General features: G+C 39.7%; 1 protein-coding gene across 2 annotated transcripts; it reads left to right on the top strand.

Moving 5' to 3' along the window:
- The first annotated feature begins 136 nt into the window (after nt 1-136).
- LOC121962924 (uncharacterized) lies at nt 137-6,412 on the top strand. 2 transcript variants are annotated; one of them, XM_088074656.1, is made up of 5 exons: nt 137-245; nt 1,541-1,630; nt 1,715-1,859; nt 3,769-3,810; nt 4,538-6,412. In XM_088074656.1, the coding sequence occupies exons 2-5, from the start codon at nt 1,553-1,555 to the stop codon at nt 4,726-4,728; spliced, it is 456 nt and encodes a 151-aa protein (XP_087930782.1). In that variant the 5' UTR covers nt 137-245; nt 1,541-1,552; the 3' UTR covers nt 4,729-6,412. The 2 variants fall into 2 exon arrangements, with proteins under 2 accessions (XP_087930782.1, XP_042369180.2); XM_042513246.2 differs by having other exon boundaries at nt 1,541-1,859.
- The last annotated feature ends 14,234 nt before the right edge of the window (nt 6,413-20,646 follow it).

The following is a 20,646-nucleotide window of genomic DNA, read 5'->3' as shown; positions in this document are numbered from 1 at the left end:
TAAGAGGCGTTGTCAGCTGCACACTTTCAGACATCTGCAGGCTGCAGAGCATCAGAGAGGTGGAGCCAGCCTCGTGATTGGTCGGAGGGGGAACAGATCCCGACCCTGGGGACGGACACCACACCCATCTGTGTGTGTGTGTTTCAGTTCAGTTTGTGTGTGTGTGTGTGTGAGAGAGAGTGAGTGTGTGTTGCTCAGCATATGTTCTGTTGTGTTTCTTCTTCCTCTTGTTGTTCTCCGAACTGGTGAGTTTTTGGGGTTTTCGAGTCTCGTTTTGTTGCATTTGTGACACTTTAACTTTTAGCATTGTGACTGTGTTTGGCAGAACAGGCTGCAGACTTGTTTCATATTTAGTATTCAGTCAATAATCTCTGAAAAAAAGTGTTTGAAAAGTTGTGCATCCTCACTTAACGTAACTCTAATGTTCTCAGTTTGCTTTTGTGCATGAATAAGTTCTGCTACAGTGTGAAATAAATGAATAAAAGCTCGATGAGAGCAGAGGGGGACGTCTGAAGGGAGGAAAAACTACGTATCTGTAGTGTTGGAAGTTTGGTAACAAAATAAAATTAGATTAAAGTGACCTTAATACTCTGCAGCAAAGAAATACTTCATAGTTCAGTATGTGAAAAACTGCAATCCTTTTAAAAAACTTTTTTGTTTCTTAACTCTAACAGTTGTTGTAACACGGTTGTTGTGTTTTAAGCAATTATTTGGCAACAAACATGGGGGATTTTTAGCAACCTGTTGTGATTTTTAAGCCTCAAAATGTTTATGTTTTTAGTAGCCCATCACTGTGTTTCCAGCTAAAAAGTAACATTAACATTAGCAAATGTAATGTATCTGTGGTTTGCAGAAATGTACAATGCCCACATTTTTTTTCTGTCATTTTGGTTGTTTGACAAACAGAAACGAGCAGAGATGTGGATGCTGCTCCGCAGGGCGCCCGATCCATGTGCCTTCATTTTGGAGGCTGTGATTCTTCACTTCCCTGCCATTTTACTTCAGTGACATTATAAGACGAAATTTAGAAATTTATACAATCAATTTATGAATGAATGAATGTTGTGAAGGGCTGCAGCATCTGCTGCATGGTGATCCCTTCTTCAGTTTATATTCGCTGTTGCTGATGGGACTGTTGGTGAGGAGAAATATAATTACAAACAAAAGATGCAGCAGTGACACAGAGCTCACTGCATTTCCAGCTCAGAAAATGTACGTTTCTGCAAACCAAAGAAAGGTTAAATTTGCAGGTTTCTTACGTATCATATCAATGTATTTTTTTAAGTTAAGAGTGTGTGAGCTGATTTAGTCACTAGGTGGATGGTGTGACACCGAGGAGAGATGCAGAAACCCAAAAACAAAACTGGTCGTTTTAGCGAGTCAGAACTGCATTTCCAGCTGCTTTTCAGGCACCAAACGTCTCAAACGTCAAAGCTTAACCTCAGCTTTGTTGAAATGTTAAGTCTCAGTTGATCCTGCAGCTCCCTTCACTTTTTGAATATTTTATAAATAGTCAAACTTAAATCTATCTCCCGCTGAGGTTGACATCGTCATGGCTGACTACATGACTCCACACGCTGTGACCCCACAAGCTGGAACTCAGCCTCCTCTACCCAAAACTGTGACCGAGGTTGTGACCACGGCTGTGACCGAGGCTGTGAACACGGCTGTGAACACGGCTGCGAACACGGCTGCGAACACGGCTGTGACCGAGGCTGTGACCACGGCTGTGACCGAGGCTGTGACCGAGGCTGTGAACACGGCTGCGAACACGGCTGTGACCGAGGCTGTGACCGAGGCTGTGACCGAGGCTGTGACCGAGGCTGTGACCGAGGCTGTGACCGAGACAGGGACAAAGGGTATGTACATTTACAGAAATATTACAATAAAATAAATCAGTCTCCTTATTGTGTTTCCACCAAAAAAATAGAGTTCAACTTTTCAGCTGATTTCACTGAAGTGTTTGAGGCATCCAAAACTTCAAATTATCCAACATTTCACCAAAAAAGCAAAAATTTGGTAGAAAATGAAAACAAAAACTCTGTCGCCTTTGATGAATCATCTCATGACCCCTCAGGTTTATCTGGTGACCCTTTTTAGGGGCCCGACACGTATAGATTTGGCAGTATGAGTAATAAAAAGTGGTGATGCCGAGGTGTGTGTGTGTGTGTGTGCGTGTGTGTGTGTTTAGCAGGGAGTGTCTTATCAGTGTGATGTCAGGAGAGGAGCATGGGAAGGAGTGAGTGTGACGCCTCCAGGGTCTGTCGCCACAGAGATAAGAGCCGACACACAGACACCGGCCGGCCCTTGTTTCCACGGCAGGAGAGACGAACCAGCTGAGGAAAACCTTCACTGCTTTACCTTAGTGCTTCTATTTTAACCCTTTGAGACCTGAGAAAATTGGCTTGAGTTCTTAAAAAAACATGGGAAGGAGGTAATGAGCAACTTAACAAGAAATTACCCCCAAAAATTGTGAAAAAGTAAAAGGTTTGAAGAAAATTACCTGAAAATTATAGCAATAAAGGAAAAGTAAAAAAAAAACCATTAAAATAAGAAATTGCCTACAAGAAAATCATACATACAGGATATTTTCTGTCACGTACTTTTGAATCTATAATGATTACAATCATAGGTTTCTGTTTCTGGTAATGTTTTCCCTTTTTTTTTTTTTTTTTTTTTGAATAATTTTCTGGTAACTTTCTGTCATTCCTTGTCCCATGTCCCTCTTCTTAAAAAAATTATTTTAGGTTGTTTTCACATTTTACCCATTTCTTGCTTGTTGCCATTTTTGTGTTTCCAAAAGAAATCAAATGACTCTGCTCAGGTTTTAAAGGGTTAAATGCTTTCGACACAGCACAAGAAAATAGATGTTCACCCAGGTTTCGAGGGTTAATCTATTTTCCACGTCATCACCAGTAGAGTAAATATTAGTATCTGCAGTTGTCACTGCATTACTTAAAACACATGTACAAAAAATTATTAAATTTTAATGTTTTTGTATTTCTGGACAGAAATGTGCAAATGCAACATGTGTAGAAATATTTACAACTTTCAAACCAATAACTTTTAGTTTTTATCATTTTCAAAAGAAAAATCTTGAGACTTTAGAGTTGAAGCTGTCTTTGCCGTTGTCTTTTGGTGTTAAATGTGCTTGTATTTTATCTGTACGACACTTTTGAGGTCAATTAAATGTTTTTTTTAATGTCGTTTTCTGCAGCAGTTTCATCTAACTGAGCGGGTTTAGCTGCAGTTTTCCTGCCAATCAACAAAAAAAAGAGATGTTTGTCGTTCATAATGCGACAATAAGTGAGAATATGATGTGAACATACAGAGCAGAGTTGATGTGGGCAACCCTGAAGCGCCTCTGTCACCTCGTCTCTGCACACCGAGGCTTTAAAATAGACGGAGAGTGTGTGAATACCATGCATAGTTGTTGGATTCTGCTGCCATGTGTCGTCCTCCAATGAGCTTTATAACGCACGCCCGCGCTGGCTCAGTACTTGAAATATCACATTAGAAGAGATGAAGTTTTAATGTAAAAAAAGACGCCCCATTTCACCCAATTTCACCCAATTTCACCCTTACGAGCTGATTTTACCTTCTTGTTTCAACACCTTTATGATGCTACATGATGCCTCACATTCAACCAGTTAAAGGTTTTTAAAAACACAACTTGACATTTTCAAGGACTGCATTTTAGAAAGCTGGACAGTACATGAATAAATGACAGTAAAATAATGAATAATTCATCATTCATTTCTTTTACAGGAATCCCAACGGACGATGGAGATCTTGCAGCCATAATTGGAGGTGAGGATGAACTTGAATGTAAACGTGAACGTGGAATTTATTCCTGAAGTTGTATTTAAGAAGGCCTTGCCCAAAAATGAGAAAAAAAGGCAAAAAAAGCTACAAGAAAATCGCCAAAAATAAGCAACAAAAAAAAGGAAATAAAATGGATTTATGTTAGGGCTGGGCGATAAAACGATAACGATATCAATCGTGAAATAACTTTTCCTCTATTGAAATGCGAGACGTGTAACATATTTTTCTATATAATTGTTAGATTTAAACATGAACTTTTCTTTCCATACATTTTTCCTTTTTTTATTAGACAATTTCCTAATTATGCTCCCCTCTTTTTTAAAACGAATTATATTTAGTTAATTTTCTCTTCATTTTGTACTAATTTCTTGCAGTTTGTAGGACATTTCTCAACCATGTTTTACACCAAACCAATAAGCTCAGGTTTTAAAAGGGTCAAATAACTTATGAAAGCATCTAAACGCAGCACAAGAAAACTGATGCGATCCAGGTTTCAAGGGGTTAAAGGCCCAATTATGACCCTGGTTGTTTTTTTCCCAAAGTGCCTTGGAGCAGCATGTGGCATACCTTACATGATTTGGTAAATCACGTACGTTTGTTGGGCTTTGACTTTCGTCCTGCAGAAAACCGACTACCGTGCACATTCCCCACGTTTGCACGTTTTTAACCTTTTAGTGATTTCCTTTCTTTATATTGATACTCTACCTTCTAGGGGTCGTGGGCTTGCTGCTGCTGCTCCTTATCTGCGTCATCGCCGTGCTGCTGTGGTGTTTGACCAGACAAAAAGGCTCCTACGTCACCAACGAGACAGACGACGACGATATGGACGAGGACGAAGAGTCTGCCGGTTCTGATGTGGAGCTCCAAAGCAAGGAGCCTCTGAAGACTAAAGAGGACGAATAGAGACAAAAGATGCAAACAAAATTTAACTTGAGCTGTAGAGGACGAAAGAGCTTTTTTTTTTACACCAAGGGGTCATTTTTAGACTTTTTTATTTTAAAGATGCACAAGCAAGTTTGCACGTTGCCACCAAAAGGCGACAGGATGTCACTGTGCGTCCGTCAGATTTTTAGTGACATTTGGGCATCAATTAATGAATGAATGTTATTGCACCTTTTGCATCATGATCATCATGCAAGATGTACATTTTTCAATGTGATCTTCTTTTTTCTATTGTTGTCATGCACACGTACTCTTGACGATGGGATTGGTTTTTTAAATTAGAGCCAGAGCTCGCCGCATTTTGGAAAATGTTGGCATTGTATGTTTCTGCGCACCAACAACGTGATGCATTTGTGTGTTTCATTCGTACCACATCAATGTCTCTAAAGTGACGTAGTTTATGTCTTTGTCATCGGGACGCTGAGTGGATGGTGGATGATGAGACACCTGGAAGACACAGCTGCTACGTTTCAGAGCACTGACTGACCCGTCAGTGTGTTTCCAGCCTGAAAAGTGCTGCAAAAAAGTGATTGTCTTAACCAAGACATCGCTGCGTTTCCTGCAGGGAAAAAGTGGATTTTTTATTTATCTATTTTTGCCAAAACTTGGATGCATTTTCTGCAAAGATTGTGCCACGAAAACTAAGTTTTAGGCTCCTGTGCACAAACCTAAACAAGCCTTAACTACAGCATTTCTGAAATGCAAGAAAAGGTTTTCAGTGTATTTGTAATGTATTTGAGGTTTGCAGAAACATACAACTCTAACGTTTTCTCCGACTTTCAATCAGACGTTTAATTAATATAACTATAAAAACAACTTCAAGGTGAAACTGTGAAACATGGATGTTCCTCCATGAATGACTTCCCGTCATTGTCCCTTTAGAGATCGAGGGAACAGTCCTTCACATTTGACAAAAACTGAAAAAGTGATGGAAGAATCAAACAAAAGATCCGCTTGCTGTATTAAAAGCTCGCAGAAAGGCATTTTCAAATCATCATCACAAAGCAGAGCAAGCCATAAAAGGACATGAAAAAATGAGGGAAGAGGCTGCAGGAAACGAGCAAACGCTGCAGCCGAGCCTGAGTCGTCCTTTTAGACTCAGCCTCGGGTTAAATAAAGAGAGAAATTTTAATTTTTTGATTGATTTTCCCAACATGGTTTGATAAGTTATTCCTAAAAGTGCAGCTATGAACAGCATCAAACACAAAAAACATAACTTTAAGTCGCATTTCCTGTTTGAGTCCAATTTTCTTTAGTGTAACGTCCCCTCGCATGATTAAATGTTTATTTTTGTTTATTATTACCCATCAGGCGTCTGACAGACAAAGAGGCTGTGAGGTCAAACCAGCTGTTTTTCTTTTGTTTGTTTGTTTGTTTGCATATTGGACTCTGACTGACTCTGACACTGTTATTAATCTGTGGAAATTATCTGTATGTGAAGACAGTTCATGTGGTCATTTTAACCTGTTGCTGGAAATACTTTTTTAAAAGTCCAAAATGCCAAAAAGAGAGATAACAAAGGCAAGGAAGTTACTGAGTTGCAATAACCAATTGTTTTCTACAGCTATAAATTAAAATGTACTTTTTGAATTTTTTTTTACCTAGTAACGATTTATAAGAATAAAGTTTGTACTTTCTGACACAATGCAGGTGTTTATTTTGTGTAATTTTGTGCCTTCATCATAATAAGTTTTAACTATATTTAGCGGTCACGAAAAAATACTGCAATCATTAGAAATTGTAATGGGGTTTTTTTGCATTTGAGGGTTTAATTTGAATATAATTCAACAAAATAGAAGGACAGTTAAGACTTTTCCAACAAAGAAATAAAAAAATAAAAAATACTTTGAAGTAATGTATGTAATAAGATCTGTAGATTCAGGATACTAGGCATATTACAGACAAAGTGAATATTTAAAGTACACGTAATAAAAAAGGTAGTTTACGATTGTTAAAGGTAGGTACCTTTAACAATCGGTCACATTTCATTGACTGATTTTATGGTTTTTTTTATGTCTTAATATTTTAATATAAACAATAACTGCAGCTCTTAAGCAAATGTTTTGGATTTACATATAAAATAGTTGTCTCTGAAATGTAGCAAAGTAGAACTACAAAGTAGAATAAAATAAAAAATACTCAACTGCAAACTGTGGAGGCCGGTCTGATACTGTAACACCAGCGACAGCCTGCAGGTGGTGCTGCTGCATCAAAAAAGAGCAAAAAACAGTGAAAACATTCAGTTAAATTTATCATCAGTTACAATAAATAAGATCTTCAAAGCAGAATTATCTCACGTCTGTTGGTTAAAGGACGTTTGTTACTTCATTAAATTTAAACACACACTCACAGCCTGAGCAGGGTCACCATGATGTTTCTGTGTGTGTTTATCGGCTAATAAAACCCGCAAATTCAAACCGTGTGACGCTTGGTAATGAAGTGCCCTTAAAACAAACACACACACACACACACTTAAACAGTCTTAAACAGCTTTGTGGGCAAAAATTACAGAGAAAACTGAATACACACAGACGCTCATACACAAATATGAAAAAAAAAACAAACAGTACTTATTAAAACCTAAAAATAGAAAAAAAACTGTAAATAGAAATATATAAATACATGAAAAATAAAAAGACTAAATAAAAAAATGAATTAGTAATTCAATTACAATAGCAATAATAAAAGTTAGATACGTAAAATTGTCCAACTGTAAATAAGAGGTGAATGAAATGATCACAGCATAAAGTCAAATAATAAATATATATTAAATATGTTAAAAATAATAACATTTTACAGAAAGTAGTAAAACTGTGAAATAGACTGAAAGTTGTAAATAAATAGTCAACAGATAAAGTTAAATTAAAGGCCAAACTAAAAGGGAAATAAAAGTACGCCACAGCTTTTAACGCTGCTGTGCAGGTTAAAACAACAAAATGAGCTGCAGATAAAATCAATCAATCGCTGCAGTTTTTGATCCGTGTTTCCTCCCTAACCGTATGTGGAGACGCCTGGATACGGGATGCAGCTATGTTTTATTTTTACCACCTTCAGACTTTGTAACAGGAAAAATCTGTTGCATCTCTACGAGATCCAACATTTATTCGGGAGGTCGTGTCGCCTCGTCTATTCTATCGAACTGACGTGTGGAAATGTGCGAGATGGAAATGTTCCTGAATGTCGTGTGAGGAGTGAAAATCAGTGGCAGCACCTGAAAGGTCATCGCGGTGTTTCACCTGAAACTCTGTGAGTCTTTATTTTTTATTTGCAGGAGCAGCTGCTGCGGTGCTGACGTGTGTTTGAGCTGCAGCTCAGAGAGCTGACTCAGCGCTCAGAGAGCAGCTTTCAGCTCGTGACGGCTGATTAACCTTTTCTTTTACGAGGCTGCGTGTGGAAGGGCAGTCGAGCAGGTGAGCGCGTTAAACAAAAAGTTCAAAGGAGAGTTTTGGACTTTGTCAGGTTTTTTCCCCTCGTGCTCAAAACCAAAACTGTGCCCATTAACCCTGCGAAACCTTGATCGATGGACTTTGGTGTTTTTGTGCTGCCTGCAGACGCCTCTCACAAGCATTCGAACCTTTGACACATGAGAAATCTGGCTTCATTTCTTTCAGAAACACAAGAAAAAGGCAATCAGCAATTTGATATAAGTTGTCTCTTAAATTGCAAAAAGAAAAAAAGAAAAGAAAAAAGTGACAAGAAAATCAGCTTCAAAAAAAGTGAGAAAATCATCAGAGATCTTCATCGTTTCTGTTATTACACATTTCACACGTGTGTTTATTTTTTTAAGGTAATTTCCTGGTTTTTATTTCTAATTGCTGGTAATTTTCTTGTAGCTTTCAACCAATTTATTGCTAAATTTTTTGAACAATTCTTGTTAAGTCGATCCTTTTCGTATTTCTACATTTTTGAAAGATACTGAGCCGAGTCGCTGAGGTTTCAAAGGGTTAAAGCCCAAACTGCAGAGAAGCGGAGGATCCCAGAGCTCCACCGAGGCGGCTCATTTCATCTGTGACTCACGCTCTCTGTTTTGTCAAATCAATTCGAGTTAACGGCGCTCTCAATAACAACAGCGCCGCGGCGGCCAAGGACAAAACGAGCCCAAACTGTTTGGAGGGAGGAAATCAAAGATGTCAAATTTCCCGGGAGGGCTGGGTAATTTCTCAGCAGTAACGCCGTGTTTTTCCAGAGGACGGGAGGTCTGGCGGGGTCCAGTTTCCCAGCCGGCAGTCTCACAACATCATTACTGAAATGTGGAAATACAAGTGATTTATTTAACCCGGGACTGAGTCTAAACGCACGACTCAGGCTGCAGCGTGCGCTCATTTCCTGCAGACTCCTGCGTCACTGTCCCGTCTCCACCGTGTTCCTTCATCCTCTAAAGCTCAAACGACAAAGTCTCTACGGGAGAAAACCGAGCGTCACGCTGACGTTTGGTTGAAGAGCAGCGTGAAGCCGAGGATCACCCTCACAGGTGTTTCCACTGAGCCAGCCTGATCGTCTCACACAAATACTTTCATTCGACATTTCGATGTTACTGTGCAGCGGCTCCACTGAATCTTAACGCCTCTTTAGATCGAGACTTTTGTCACGGTTTTGTACAACGGCAAAGCGCAAACTTTCCGCCCCCGCCATCCTTAAAGGAGGCCGAAATATTCCAGACACGGCTGCTGCAGGCAGGTGACGTCATTCGGAGCCGGAACCTGTGCAGCAGTGATATCCGCGATGAGTTCCCGCCAAAACAACCGTCGTGTAACCAATGACCAATCGTTAGCACCATTAAACACGAGCACACGGATTGGCTGTCACAGCTGTCAATCATGGCACTGAATCCCCTTTTTGAATAAATAACTTTTTAAAACCAAACTTATCATAAAAACAAACAGGTGAACAGCAGCATGAATACGACAGCACTTCCGGATGTTTCTGCAGAGGAAAGAAATGCAAAGACTTGCTGTTTTTCGTAGGGCCGTTCTCGTCTGAGCGTGGCGTTACACGGCGACCGTTTTCATACCTATCATTCTGGCTGCAGCTATCGGTTTGTTCTCGACTAATCTAACAATTACTTTGTTTGATTAGCTGACTAATGTAACGTCTAATTTATCGATTAGTCTAAAAATAAAAAAAAATCCGTTACGTGGTTAGTACGGCGTAAACTTCAGAGTGTAATCTTTTGAACGCCACCCGCTCTGTAACCATGTGAACGGGAAATGTGCAACAGTGATGGCATCTTTTGCACGTCTGTCTCTCCTCAGTTGTTTTCCCACCATTTTTCCCCATTAATGAGTATTTTTGGAGAGTTGTCGCTGTGAAGGTCAAAGGTCAGAGCGTCTGAGGCACACTGTGAATTGTAATCGTGGGCTTTATAAATAAAATTGCATTGAACTAAACTTTAAAAATGTTGATATAATACATATGAAACATACAAATGTAACATAACTTTTTAAAACTGCTTTAATGTCTAATTAACGTGGAATAAACTGTAATTCTGTGTGTATTTAATTGCGTGTTTTAATGTTTTGTTCTTTATCTTTCCTGACTTTTGTAAAGTGTCTCTGAGTTTCCTGAAAAGCGCTCGATAAATAAAGCGTATTATCATCATCATCATCATCGTTTTATTCGTATTCGTATTTTATTTGTAGAAACGTGTTTCTTCTAGCGACTGGACTGAACATAAAGACTCTACCTTGTTAGTTTTGTAAAACTTACACCTTCATGATTCATTTTAGCATCTGGACCTCATGGACAATAATTCCCGACCCAAAACGTAACCTGAGCAGGAGCGTAAGTGGAAACACCTGTGAGGGTTTGCAGAGGCGGAAGACTGAGAAAAACAGTTCGTCAGCAACAGAGGAAAATAAAACGTTTCAGACCTTAAACTGACCGCGCACTAAATATCGCCAAATGAGGGTCGACGACGGTGTAAACAGGATATATTTGGGTAACTCGATACGTGGGACCAATCCTGGAAAGTCCTGGAAAAACTTGTAAAAACAAGAAATTATTTGACAGCGAAGGGGAGATTTTATTTTGAAGGGGTGACTGAGTTCATGGGAAGCCGCCGTCACACTGTTCATAATTGTGTGTGTGTGTGTTCACAATACACACACACACACACACAATTTACACAGTCATACACCATGTCAGAGTGTGTGTGTGTGTGTGTGTGAAGTGGTGATGTTAATCAACACCAGATGAGCAAAGAGGCCAGACGAGTCGAGTCAGTGTGTGTGCGAGTGTGTGTGTGTGTGTGTGTGTGTGTGTAATAGCGTTAATAACAGTTTGGAGCTGACAGAGTTTGATCTGAGCGCACCCCCCCCCAAAATCCTGGGACACACACACACACACACACACACACACACACACACACACACACACACACACACTTGCACGCAAAGGTGCCGCTTTGGTCGTCTTTGTCCCCACATTCTCCAGTCGTGACTCCAGAGAGAGTGAGTGTGTGTGTGTGTGTGTGTGTGTGTGTGTGTGTGTGTGTGTGTGTGTTAAACCAGTTTTGTGGTACTTGTACATCAGTTGTACTTGTTCTCCACTACATCTCCAAGAGAAGTACTGTATATATTTTGATTTATTCTCCACTTATAGTTCCTTTTGACCAGGGGGGGGGTAATTAGAAAAGTATTCAAACATCAGGAAAAGTGTCCTAAAAACTATATTTATAATTATTATAATTTTACATTTAAACTTATAGATCAAACATAATAAAATATATAAAATTAATACATTTATTTTGATTTTTAAGGTAATTTTCTTGTTTCTTTTTGGCAGATTTTTACTAGATTATTTTCAGGTGATTTTGTTGTGACTTTTCAGTCTTTTTTTGCTAAATTTTGGCCATGTCTTTTTCTTGTGTAAGCCGACCCTTTTGTTTATTGCTAATATCAAAGTATTGTAATGTACTGAGGTATTTCTATAATCCCATTTGGGTTTCTAACCCTCACTTGTTTTTCTGTCTCTTTTAGTCCTGTTTGTTTCGGTTTTAATTGCGCAAATAAATAAAAATGAAAACGAATGAAATGAGGTTTGCTCTGGTTTCAAAGGGTTAACTGCAGTAGAAAGATCAGCTCACGGATGACAAATTCAGGCAAAAATGTCAGAACACCAAACCGGAGCTGACTGGATCTGGTGAATCTGGTTTGTTTAAACCTCTGTGTTTCCAAATCAAGTTAGTGAGTCAGAAGTTATGAAAACTAACAGGAATGATGACAATAACCAGCAAAATAACGGACGTTTCCACGCTGGATGTGTCACCGCGGAGGCTGACCGACGCGTCATCGTCACCGGCGCATTTTTACTGCGTGCTGTAAAAGCTGACGGGGCCGCTGTCGGTTTGTTGTGTCTCTGACGGAGTCCTTTTTGAATTTTTGGTAACTTTTGGGCTGGATTAAAGGGTTTTTTGGGCCTGCAGGCTGAGCGGCACCTCCCTGTGTTCTTCCCTCTGGACTCTTCAAACACTTTCGGTTCATCGTTTACCACAAAGTTTCATTTTCCAGACATGTTTTTTTTTATGTTGGCCTGCGAATGAGTCATCAAAACTTTAGGGATTGGAAAGCAGCGCCTTTGACCAAAACACTTCCCAGCATGCTCGGTTAGTCAGAGAGCAGGATGATGGACTGAAAGCTCAAATACAAAATAAATACATGAAAACACATCTCCACTTCCAGGTCGGTTTTTATGCAAGCCCTATTTATCCGGGGAGGTTTTTCGCTCTCGCTCAACAATGCCGCGATTCTGCTTCACAAATGCACATTATCTTTTGGGAGCTGCCCAGTTTGACCACAGCTTACTGCTGCTGGCTACTGGGAGCTGCCCAGTAAACAACCACAGCCGGCTGCACCGGGATAACTGGACGTTTAGTGTCTTGTTGGAGGCGCAGCTGTGGTGTCTGAAAAAGTGCTTCACTAAAGGGTCATTTCACCCAAATAAACGCTTGTCTCTATGTCTCTATGGCATCAAACTCTCATTTCTGTCCCCAAAAATTGAGAGTTTGGAAGAAAAAATCTTTTAACAAAAACTGTGTCGAGATTTTGTCAAGTTTCAGCCTCGATGCCCGACTTTGTTGCCAAATCCGAACCATGGCGACAGTCCGCCTTGTTGTGTAAACATATGAAACATATCACATCACCATAACGGCATCCGAGAGCGGAAACAGCTGACGCAGAAAGACACCTAAAACGCCACGAGCGGACGCAGGAGGTCCTGACAGAGCGGCACCATGTGACCAGTTCAGAGTGACAATGTTTTCCACTTCAGGTCTAAGAAAACCTGCTTATTTTTGGTTCCAGCTCAGGACCAATTTTTCGGGTTCTGAACCAATTCATCTGTTTTTCAAAAATGTAACCTTTCAGTGGAGGTTTTGCAGATATATACAATAAAAATGCTCTCATGTTGATAAAATCTTAATCCACATCACAATTCTTGCATATTTCCTCAGTCTGGTCATTTAAATTTCAGGAGACGGGGACATCTGCCAAAGAAATCGTCCCCATGACAACCGAAACTGAAGAATGTCCCTCTTTAGCTTGTTTACTGCCTCACCAAATGTACTCAGCTGCTATTTTCTCCTTTGAGAAGTGGACTTCACGTTTGTATTTGTCCGTCTTTGCACACAGAAACACTCACCCAGCGGCTCACTGTGACAGACTTGCTGTCAGACTGATTGATTAAGCTGACTGGACACACCTGAGCGAGCGTACCTGCTCTCTGTTCGCTGCTGTTTGTCTCACGCAGACTGAAGCTGTGAGATGAACTTTAGTTTCGACCTCGTCTCTGTGACCTTTTCCCTCTGACCTTCAGACAAACCTCTAAAGTTACGCGGCGCTGATATTGACGGGCAGTGAAGTGCGTGGGATGTCTGATGTCCGAGGAATGGAGGGGGAGAAGAAATCCCATCATATTCCTCATAAATGTTTTTTTTTCTCTGCTGGCTGAAGAAGGAAAGCTCGCAGGCGAAGCTAACGTCTGAGGCGTCAGCGTGTGAACGCTCGCCTCTCAGAAATCAGAGATAAGCGCTGCGACTTTAATGTTCGGCATCAGGAAGCGGCACAATCATCAAAACAAGTTTTCGGTGATTTTCTACACCTCTTATGAAAAGTCAGTGTTGTTAGTTTGTGGTCTAATTTGAAACCTAAATATGTTAAAACTGACTTTATCCAAAATCTTTTTAAAAATGTAGCGTGTAGTCCACATCCCTGATAGAGAGCAGAAAGTTATCTAAAAAAAACAACCCACCCCAAAAAACACCCTCCCAACAAAAAAGTAAAGAAAAGAAAAAAGTAAATGACCTGAAAAACTGCTTTAAAACTATTCTCGTTCAGTAAAATAATTTTAAATATGTAATTATTATAAATATGAACATATAGTTCAATCGATATTTGTCTGCAGCTTTTTCTAAATCTAATAATTTGGTGCAACACTTCTTGCCAGGTTTTATTTCAAAAGAGTAATGGTTAAAAAAAATCTGATTAGTTTGCATCTTATGCAAAAACCTGCAGTAAAATGTCTCTTTGTGTAACAAAGTTAAATAATAAAAATCTTTAAAAAGTGGGAAAAGTCTTTTCTGTGGCGTTTCTTCTTCCTCCAGCCTGCAGTGATGACAGGCAACAAGCACCAGGCAACATATGAACCACAGAAATGTTTTATGACCCTCCTGCTTCAATGCATCTTTAACGGCTCCTCCTGCTGCTCCTGCTGCTCCTGCTGCTCCCCCTGCTCCCTCTGCTCCCCCTGCTCCTGCTGCTCCCTCTGCTCCTGCTGCTCCTGCTGCTCGCTGCACAGCCGCCACCATTAATACATTTTCATGTGTATATGATCACGGTTATCATAAATTCATTAAAGAAAAACTACCATCAGATGGAGTTTTGGTATTTGTTTTTGAAGTACAGATACTGTATGTATGTGTACTTCACACAGTGTACACAGTATCCACATGGTGTGTGTGTGTGTGTGTGTGTGTGTGTGTGAGACCCCGGCTGTGCAGACGATCAGAGAGCAGCAGGATTACAGTGAGACAGTGAAGCACATGAAACCAAGACGTTAATCGGTAATCCGTGTGGACTACAGGGATTACGTCCACGTTTCTGCTGCTGGGACATTAAAGTCCCACTTCATCTCCTCACTTTCACTGGTCGTCTTATTACTCTCTTCTTTGTTGTGTCGATAAAGCGTCAGAAAATATTGAAACGTTCCCCGGTGACGTCTTCAAATGTCCTGTTTTTGTCCGACAAACATCCCAAAGTTCAAATATATTAACTGCACATTTAAGACATAACCCTCTGAAACCTTCGCACACCGGCTCGATTTCTTACAAAACCAACGAAGAACGTAATGAGCAACTTTAGAATAAATAAGACAAAAAATAGCAAGAAATTAGTAATTAATACAAGAAAATGACCTGAAAATGAACACAAACAAGGGAAAGTTAAAAAATTAAAATAAAACTGAACAAAAACAAGAAAATGACCTGAAAATGGTTCGTAAAAATATTAATAATTCTGGAAAATAGTTTTAATTATATAATAATGATACTCAGAAAAGAACTTTTCTGGATATTTTTCCCTGGCTTAAAAAATAATAAATGTAAATCTACTAATTTCTTGCTATTTGCAGATCATTTATTGCAGAGTTGCTCTTTGACATTTTCCCTGTGTTTTAAAAAAAAAATCAAACCAACAGCTCAAAGTTCAAAGGTTTAAACACTTTTAAAGTCATCTGAACGCAGCACAAAAAAGTGATGCTGATCGAGGTTTTAAAGGGTTAACTGTAAAAACAGAATCTGTGATAACAGACTCAGCAGATCAGGGCTCCCACACCTCTTTAAACATCATATTCAAGGACCTTTCAGGGACTTTCCAGACCCAGTTCCCTCAAATTCAAGGACCAGACACAGCACAGTGATATTTTTGTAAAGGGAACTCAGAGACTTTACCGAAGCTCACGCACTCAAAATATCTATTCTTGCATAAAATGTATGAAATCAAGCTCTTTCAATGACCTTCCTGTCTATATATCTATTTTCAAAAACTTTAAAGGTCTTGATTTGTTCCCTCAGAAAATGTCAAGGACCTGTAGGAGCCCTGTGTATTATGGGAAGTCTGATCAAAATCTTTACTGAATTTTTCCCAAAGCCAGTGACCTGAATTAATGCCGTTTACTGATCAATGGCAGATCAATATAAACACCTTCGACATCAGCTGGTCTCACCTGTGCGAGGCCGCCGGTGAGCTCGCCGTGACATCATCAGTGCGACCTGCGTGCAGTATCTGAAGCAGCCAGCAGGGGGCGAAACAGGCCTGTTTTTTTCGTGATGTCAGTCTCTCCTCAGCAGCCCAGAGGCTCATGGGAACAGCAGCCCAGAGGCTCATGGGAACAGCAGCCCAGAGGCTCATGGGAACAGCAGCAGCACTGAAAGACAAATAAAAGTTAAAACAATTCAATATTTTCAATATTTTACTTTAAACTAAAGATTCATTCACTATAAATAATGTTTACTAATTATATTAATTCCACAGTTTATGGTATGTTAACATTTTGTATACTGTATTTTTAAATCTTATTTTTAGATTTAAAAATCTAAAATAAATTGGGTAAAAAAACAAAATGATTTTTAAATAATATTTAATTAATATTTTATTTTGTGAGTATTTTATTTTAAATGTAGAATACTCTTTCGTTTGTAGTTTTTGCGCTGTGAAACTGCGAAAACTAGTTTGGAAAAGTTTTGATAAAGATCATTGATAGTAGTAGTAGAGGTTATATACACGGTGGACACAGTACAACCACAGTGCTAGTTATTAACAGCAAAGGCAGTATAAGTACTTGTTCAGCAGTAGTAGTAGTAATACTACTGGTTAAAAATAAATAAATGTATCGAAGCACAAATGTGGCAGCGGAGAGGAAGTTTAGAAACATTTAGACCAAAATGAAGGAAAAATAAATGAACGGCTTACACTCGGATGTGTGTGACAGATTCAGTTTTACACACACACACACACACACACACACACACACACACACACACTCAGCTGTCAATCATCCTGCTCTCTGTCACTCACACCTCTGACCAATAAAGTAAATTCAAATGTTTTAACAGTAATGACAGAATCAGAGTCGACATGAAGCTGCTTCACAGTGAACCTGTGTGTGTGTGTGTGTGTGTGTGTGTGTGTGTATTAGACGGGTGGAGGTGTTAATGAATGCCACAGCGCGGCGGCTCGTTCACGCCCCTCCTCAGATCCAACATGGCAGCTCGGAGGTCACAGAGGTCACAAAAACAAAGAGCGGGTCGCCTCCAACAGATTGTCGCTGCCGCTGTCAAGTCCTCAATCAGGTCCTCAGATGTGACAGACCCGGTGGGGTTAACGCCAACGAGCTTTACGTGTGATATTTAATTACTGCTGCCATCAACGAGCAGAGCGTGTGAGCGAGAGCTGCTCAAATCTTTACACGTCTTTCTGTTAAAGTTTAAACGCTTTTCTTCATTCAGTCACTTCTGATGAGCAGATTTATGTTGGATTTGTGCAGTTTTTGTTTTAAAACTTGATTTATTTGCTGATCAAGTGACACATTGCTATATTCACTGTGTTTTATATCATGTGTATAACATTTCTTGTTTATTATATCTCAATTGACATGAAAGTTATTTTTTAATTGTGTTTTTACATTTTATATGTGTATGCAGCATTTTCATAAACCAATCTTAACATGTATTTTTATAAAGGTTGCAAATTCATGAACATAATTTCATGAACCGATAGAATCGTTAAAATAAATTCGATTAATCGTTATTTGAAAGAAGTTTGTGTCCTTAACTAAAATATTGAGAACAAAGCGTCCATCTGAGACAGAGACGACATGGTTTAATCAACTAACGCAGTAATAAGGACTCCTCACCGAGCGTGAACCAATTCTCTGAAATAAGCATCATCACTGCTGTCAGCTTCATCAGCATCATCATCACTGAGTGTTTCCATCCCCATCATCACTGTCAGCATCATCGCAAAAATCAGGCTGAGCTCAACAAGTACAAATACTGCGACAACTACAACTAAAAACACTGTTACTGCTGTACTTCTACTTCAACAGCTAATGTAATGACTGTAGGAATACTGCTACTAACAGTACTACTGGTACTGCTAAATGACTCCCTTAAAACGTAGTATTATGTATGGAGTGTTATGTGCCTGATGCATGACCAAATATAAATATTACAGGAAAACGTGAGTAGTATTCAGTCGGGTGGTTGAAATCAATTCACATGAGAACCTCGATTCTCGTTTTTAACGATTCAGAATCGATTCAAAAATCCTAAGCATCGATTACAGACTATATTAACTAAATGCAGCCTATTCTTCAGCCTCTAAAGCGATCATTTGTTAGTCTGAGTGATTTTGAGAGCGTGTGTCGGATGTCTCACTGTTTCTCCGGTGAAAGCTGCCGGCTGAGCCGCTCAGAGGGAAACTCCGGTGCTCGTAGCTCGTTCAGAAGCCTCAGTATCCAGCCCGGGAGCTCAGCTGTTTTTACGGGACCCTGGTCGATAAATACATCACGATAGATCCGATATCGGGTATCTTCCGCCCATATTTTATCCATATTCCGATGATAAAAGTACGTTAGCATCGATGCTAAACGCCATATTGGTTTCCCATAATTCCTTCGAAGCGGTCAGAGGTTTGTTTTGATCTTGTCAACCAATCGGAAGACGATTCGACGCTTTGTATCCGCTTACGTATGTCATACGTCATCTGGAGCAAACTGCACTGTGATTGGCTGAATCCTCCTGCATCTATCGCTCTGTGTTATTGGCAGAAACTCCTGCATTACAATAAACGCTGGCAGCCCAACAATAACAATAACAACAACAACAACAACAACAACAACAACAACAACAACAACAACAATAATAATAATAATGATAGCACTAATAATAATAATAATGAGACAAGGGTAAATCAGGGGACAGTCTAACAGGCCTCATATGGATGTTAACCCTGTGTTGACTGCAGGCAGAGCAGGCAGGAGGATCGGGCCCCTCTCTGAAGTGTCAGGAGTGTGATGTGGCCCTCTGCAGCAGCACAGAGAGGAGCTGCTTTGGGAAAAGTATGTCCATTTTTTGAACTATAATAATTGTAATGTTTATTTTTTCCCTTTCTGATTCCCAACACTTTTCTACTACCACAACTAGTAAAGCTACTTCTAGTAATACTATTACTGCAAAGGCTGCTACTACTACAAACTCCTGCCACTGCTTCTACAACTACAACAGCTGACAAAAATACCATTACTACTGCAAAACTACAACAGCTATTGAAACTGACTGTACGAGCACTACTTCCAGTACTCCTACAGTACTACTGTGACCTTTCACACTCTGATGGACGTGAAACCTGCCGTCTGTGCCAGGAAACCACTTCCTGACTGACCTCTGACCTTTGTGAGTGTGAGCTTCCAGACAAAGCCACAGTCGATAAAGAAAACACCTCCAGGGAAACTGGGAAAACTGTGTGTGAACACACACACACACACACACACACACACACACACACACACACACACACACAGAGTCCCCAGTGGTCTCTGGTTGTCAGTGTGGATCCGTCAGACCATCAGGAGGGAGACCCTGACCTCCAAACCAACACTACTCGACTCATCATTTCCTCCTCTTCCTCTCCTCTTGTTTTCCATCTTTCTTTCACGTATTTCTTTCTGTCTTTTATTCATTTCCATTTCTTTTTCTCTCATTATTTTACAATTTTACTCTTTTTTTCCTCCCTTTTTTGCCTCCTGCTCTCGTCTCCTTGAACCCTCCTCTGGTTGTTTCTTGAGTATCTAGGTCGAGGTTGTGTTTCTGCTCTCTAGTGTTGACGACACACACACACACACACACACACACACGCACACACAGAGCGAGTATTTTTGGCAGCTCAGTGTGTGATCGCCCCTTGAGATGTCAGAGCTTTTAGGTCAGGCCGATCTGTGAGCTTCAGCAGCTTCCTGGAAAAACTGAAAAACCGGCAGCAGGACGCCGAAAATACTCTCAATTATTCAGCATCATCGAATCAGAGTCGACACAACAAACAACGAACACAAACTGCATTAAAGATACACGTTTCATCGGTCAGTTCACCTGTTGGAGGGTTTAAAACAAACAGATTTTCACTCGTTTCTGATTGGTTGACAGGTGACAGTTAACCCTTTGAAACCTGGAGCGACGTCACTTTCACACGTATATAAACCTTTGAACTCGGAGCAAATCAGTGTGATTTCTTTCAAAAACGTGAGGAAAAGGCAATGATCAACTCAGAAATAAATGTTTCACAAATTAGCAGATTTAGATTTGTTTTTTAAAGCTAGGAAAAAACTAATATAATATAATTATTGATAATATATAATGTGATGTATATCATCTCCATATATAATGGTGATGATAAAAACTACGTTTATGAATAGCAGTCAGTGACAACTTTTTTTGGTATTTTCAATTTAGGATTTTTCGTGTTTTAAATTGAGCGTATAGCCTTCTAATGGCTATAAAGAAACTGGCATAAGATTTGGGTAAATGTGGACGATTTGTGCAGAATACAGTTCTGCGTCCATGTTTTTCATGGTGCTTCTAAACCTCTTGAGTCTGAAGACAAGAAAATATTTCATCTCATGTCTTGAAATTTGAGACGCTTTTCCCTCAAAGCAGTTTCTACACTTTCTGAAACTCAAAATAGACATAAAGTCGCTTGGTTCTTTGCAGCTATAGGGAATATTCCTCGCCTTGCATTATTCAACCTTATGCTCATTTTTCCGATGGATTATTTAAAGGGACAGGTTTTTTGAAGTGGAGGACTATGAGATCTGGTTAAATTCGGCTATAAA

Source organism: Plectropomus leopardus, chromosome 24, assembly GCF_026936395.1.
Source record: "Plectropomus leopardus strain MGB_pleo_1.0 chromosome 24, ASM2693639v1, whole genome shotgun sequence".
Lineage (NCBI taxonomy): Eukaryota > Metazoa > Chordata > Actinopteri > Perciformes > Serranidae > Plectropomus > Plectropomus leopardus.
This window is presented reverse-complemented; position numbering and strand designations above follow the sequence as displayed.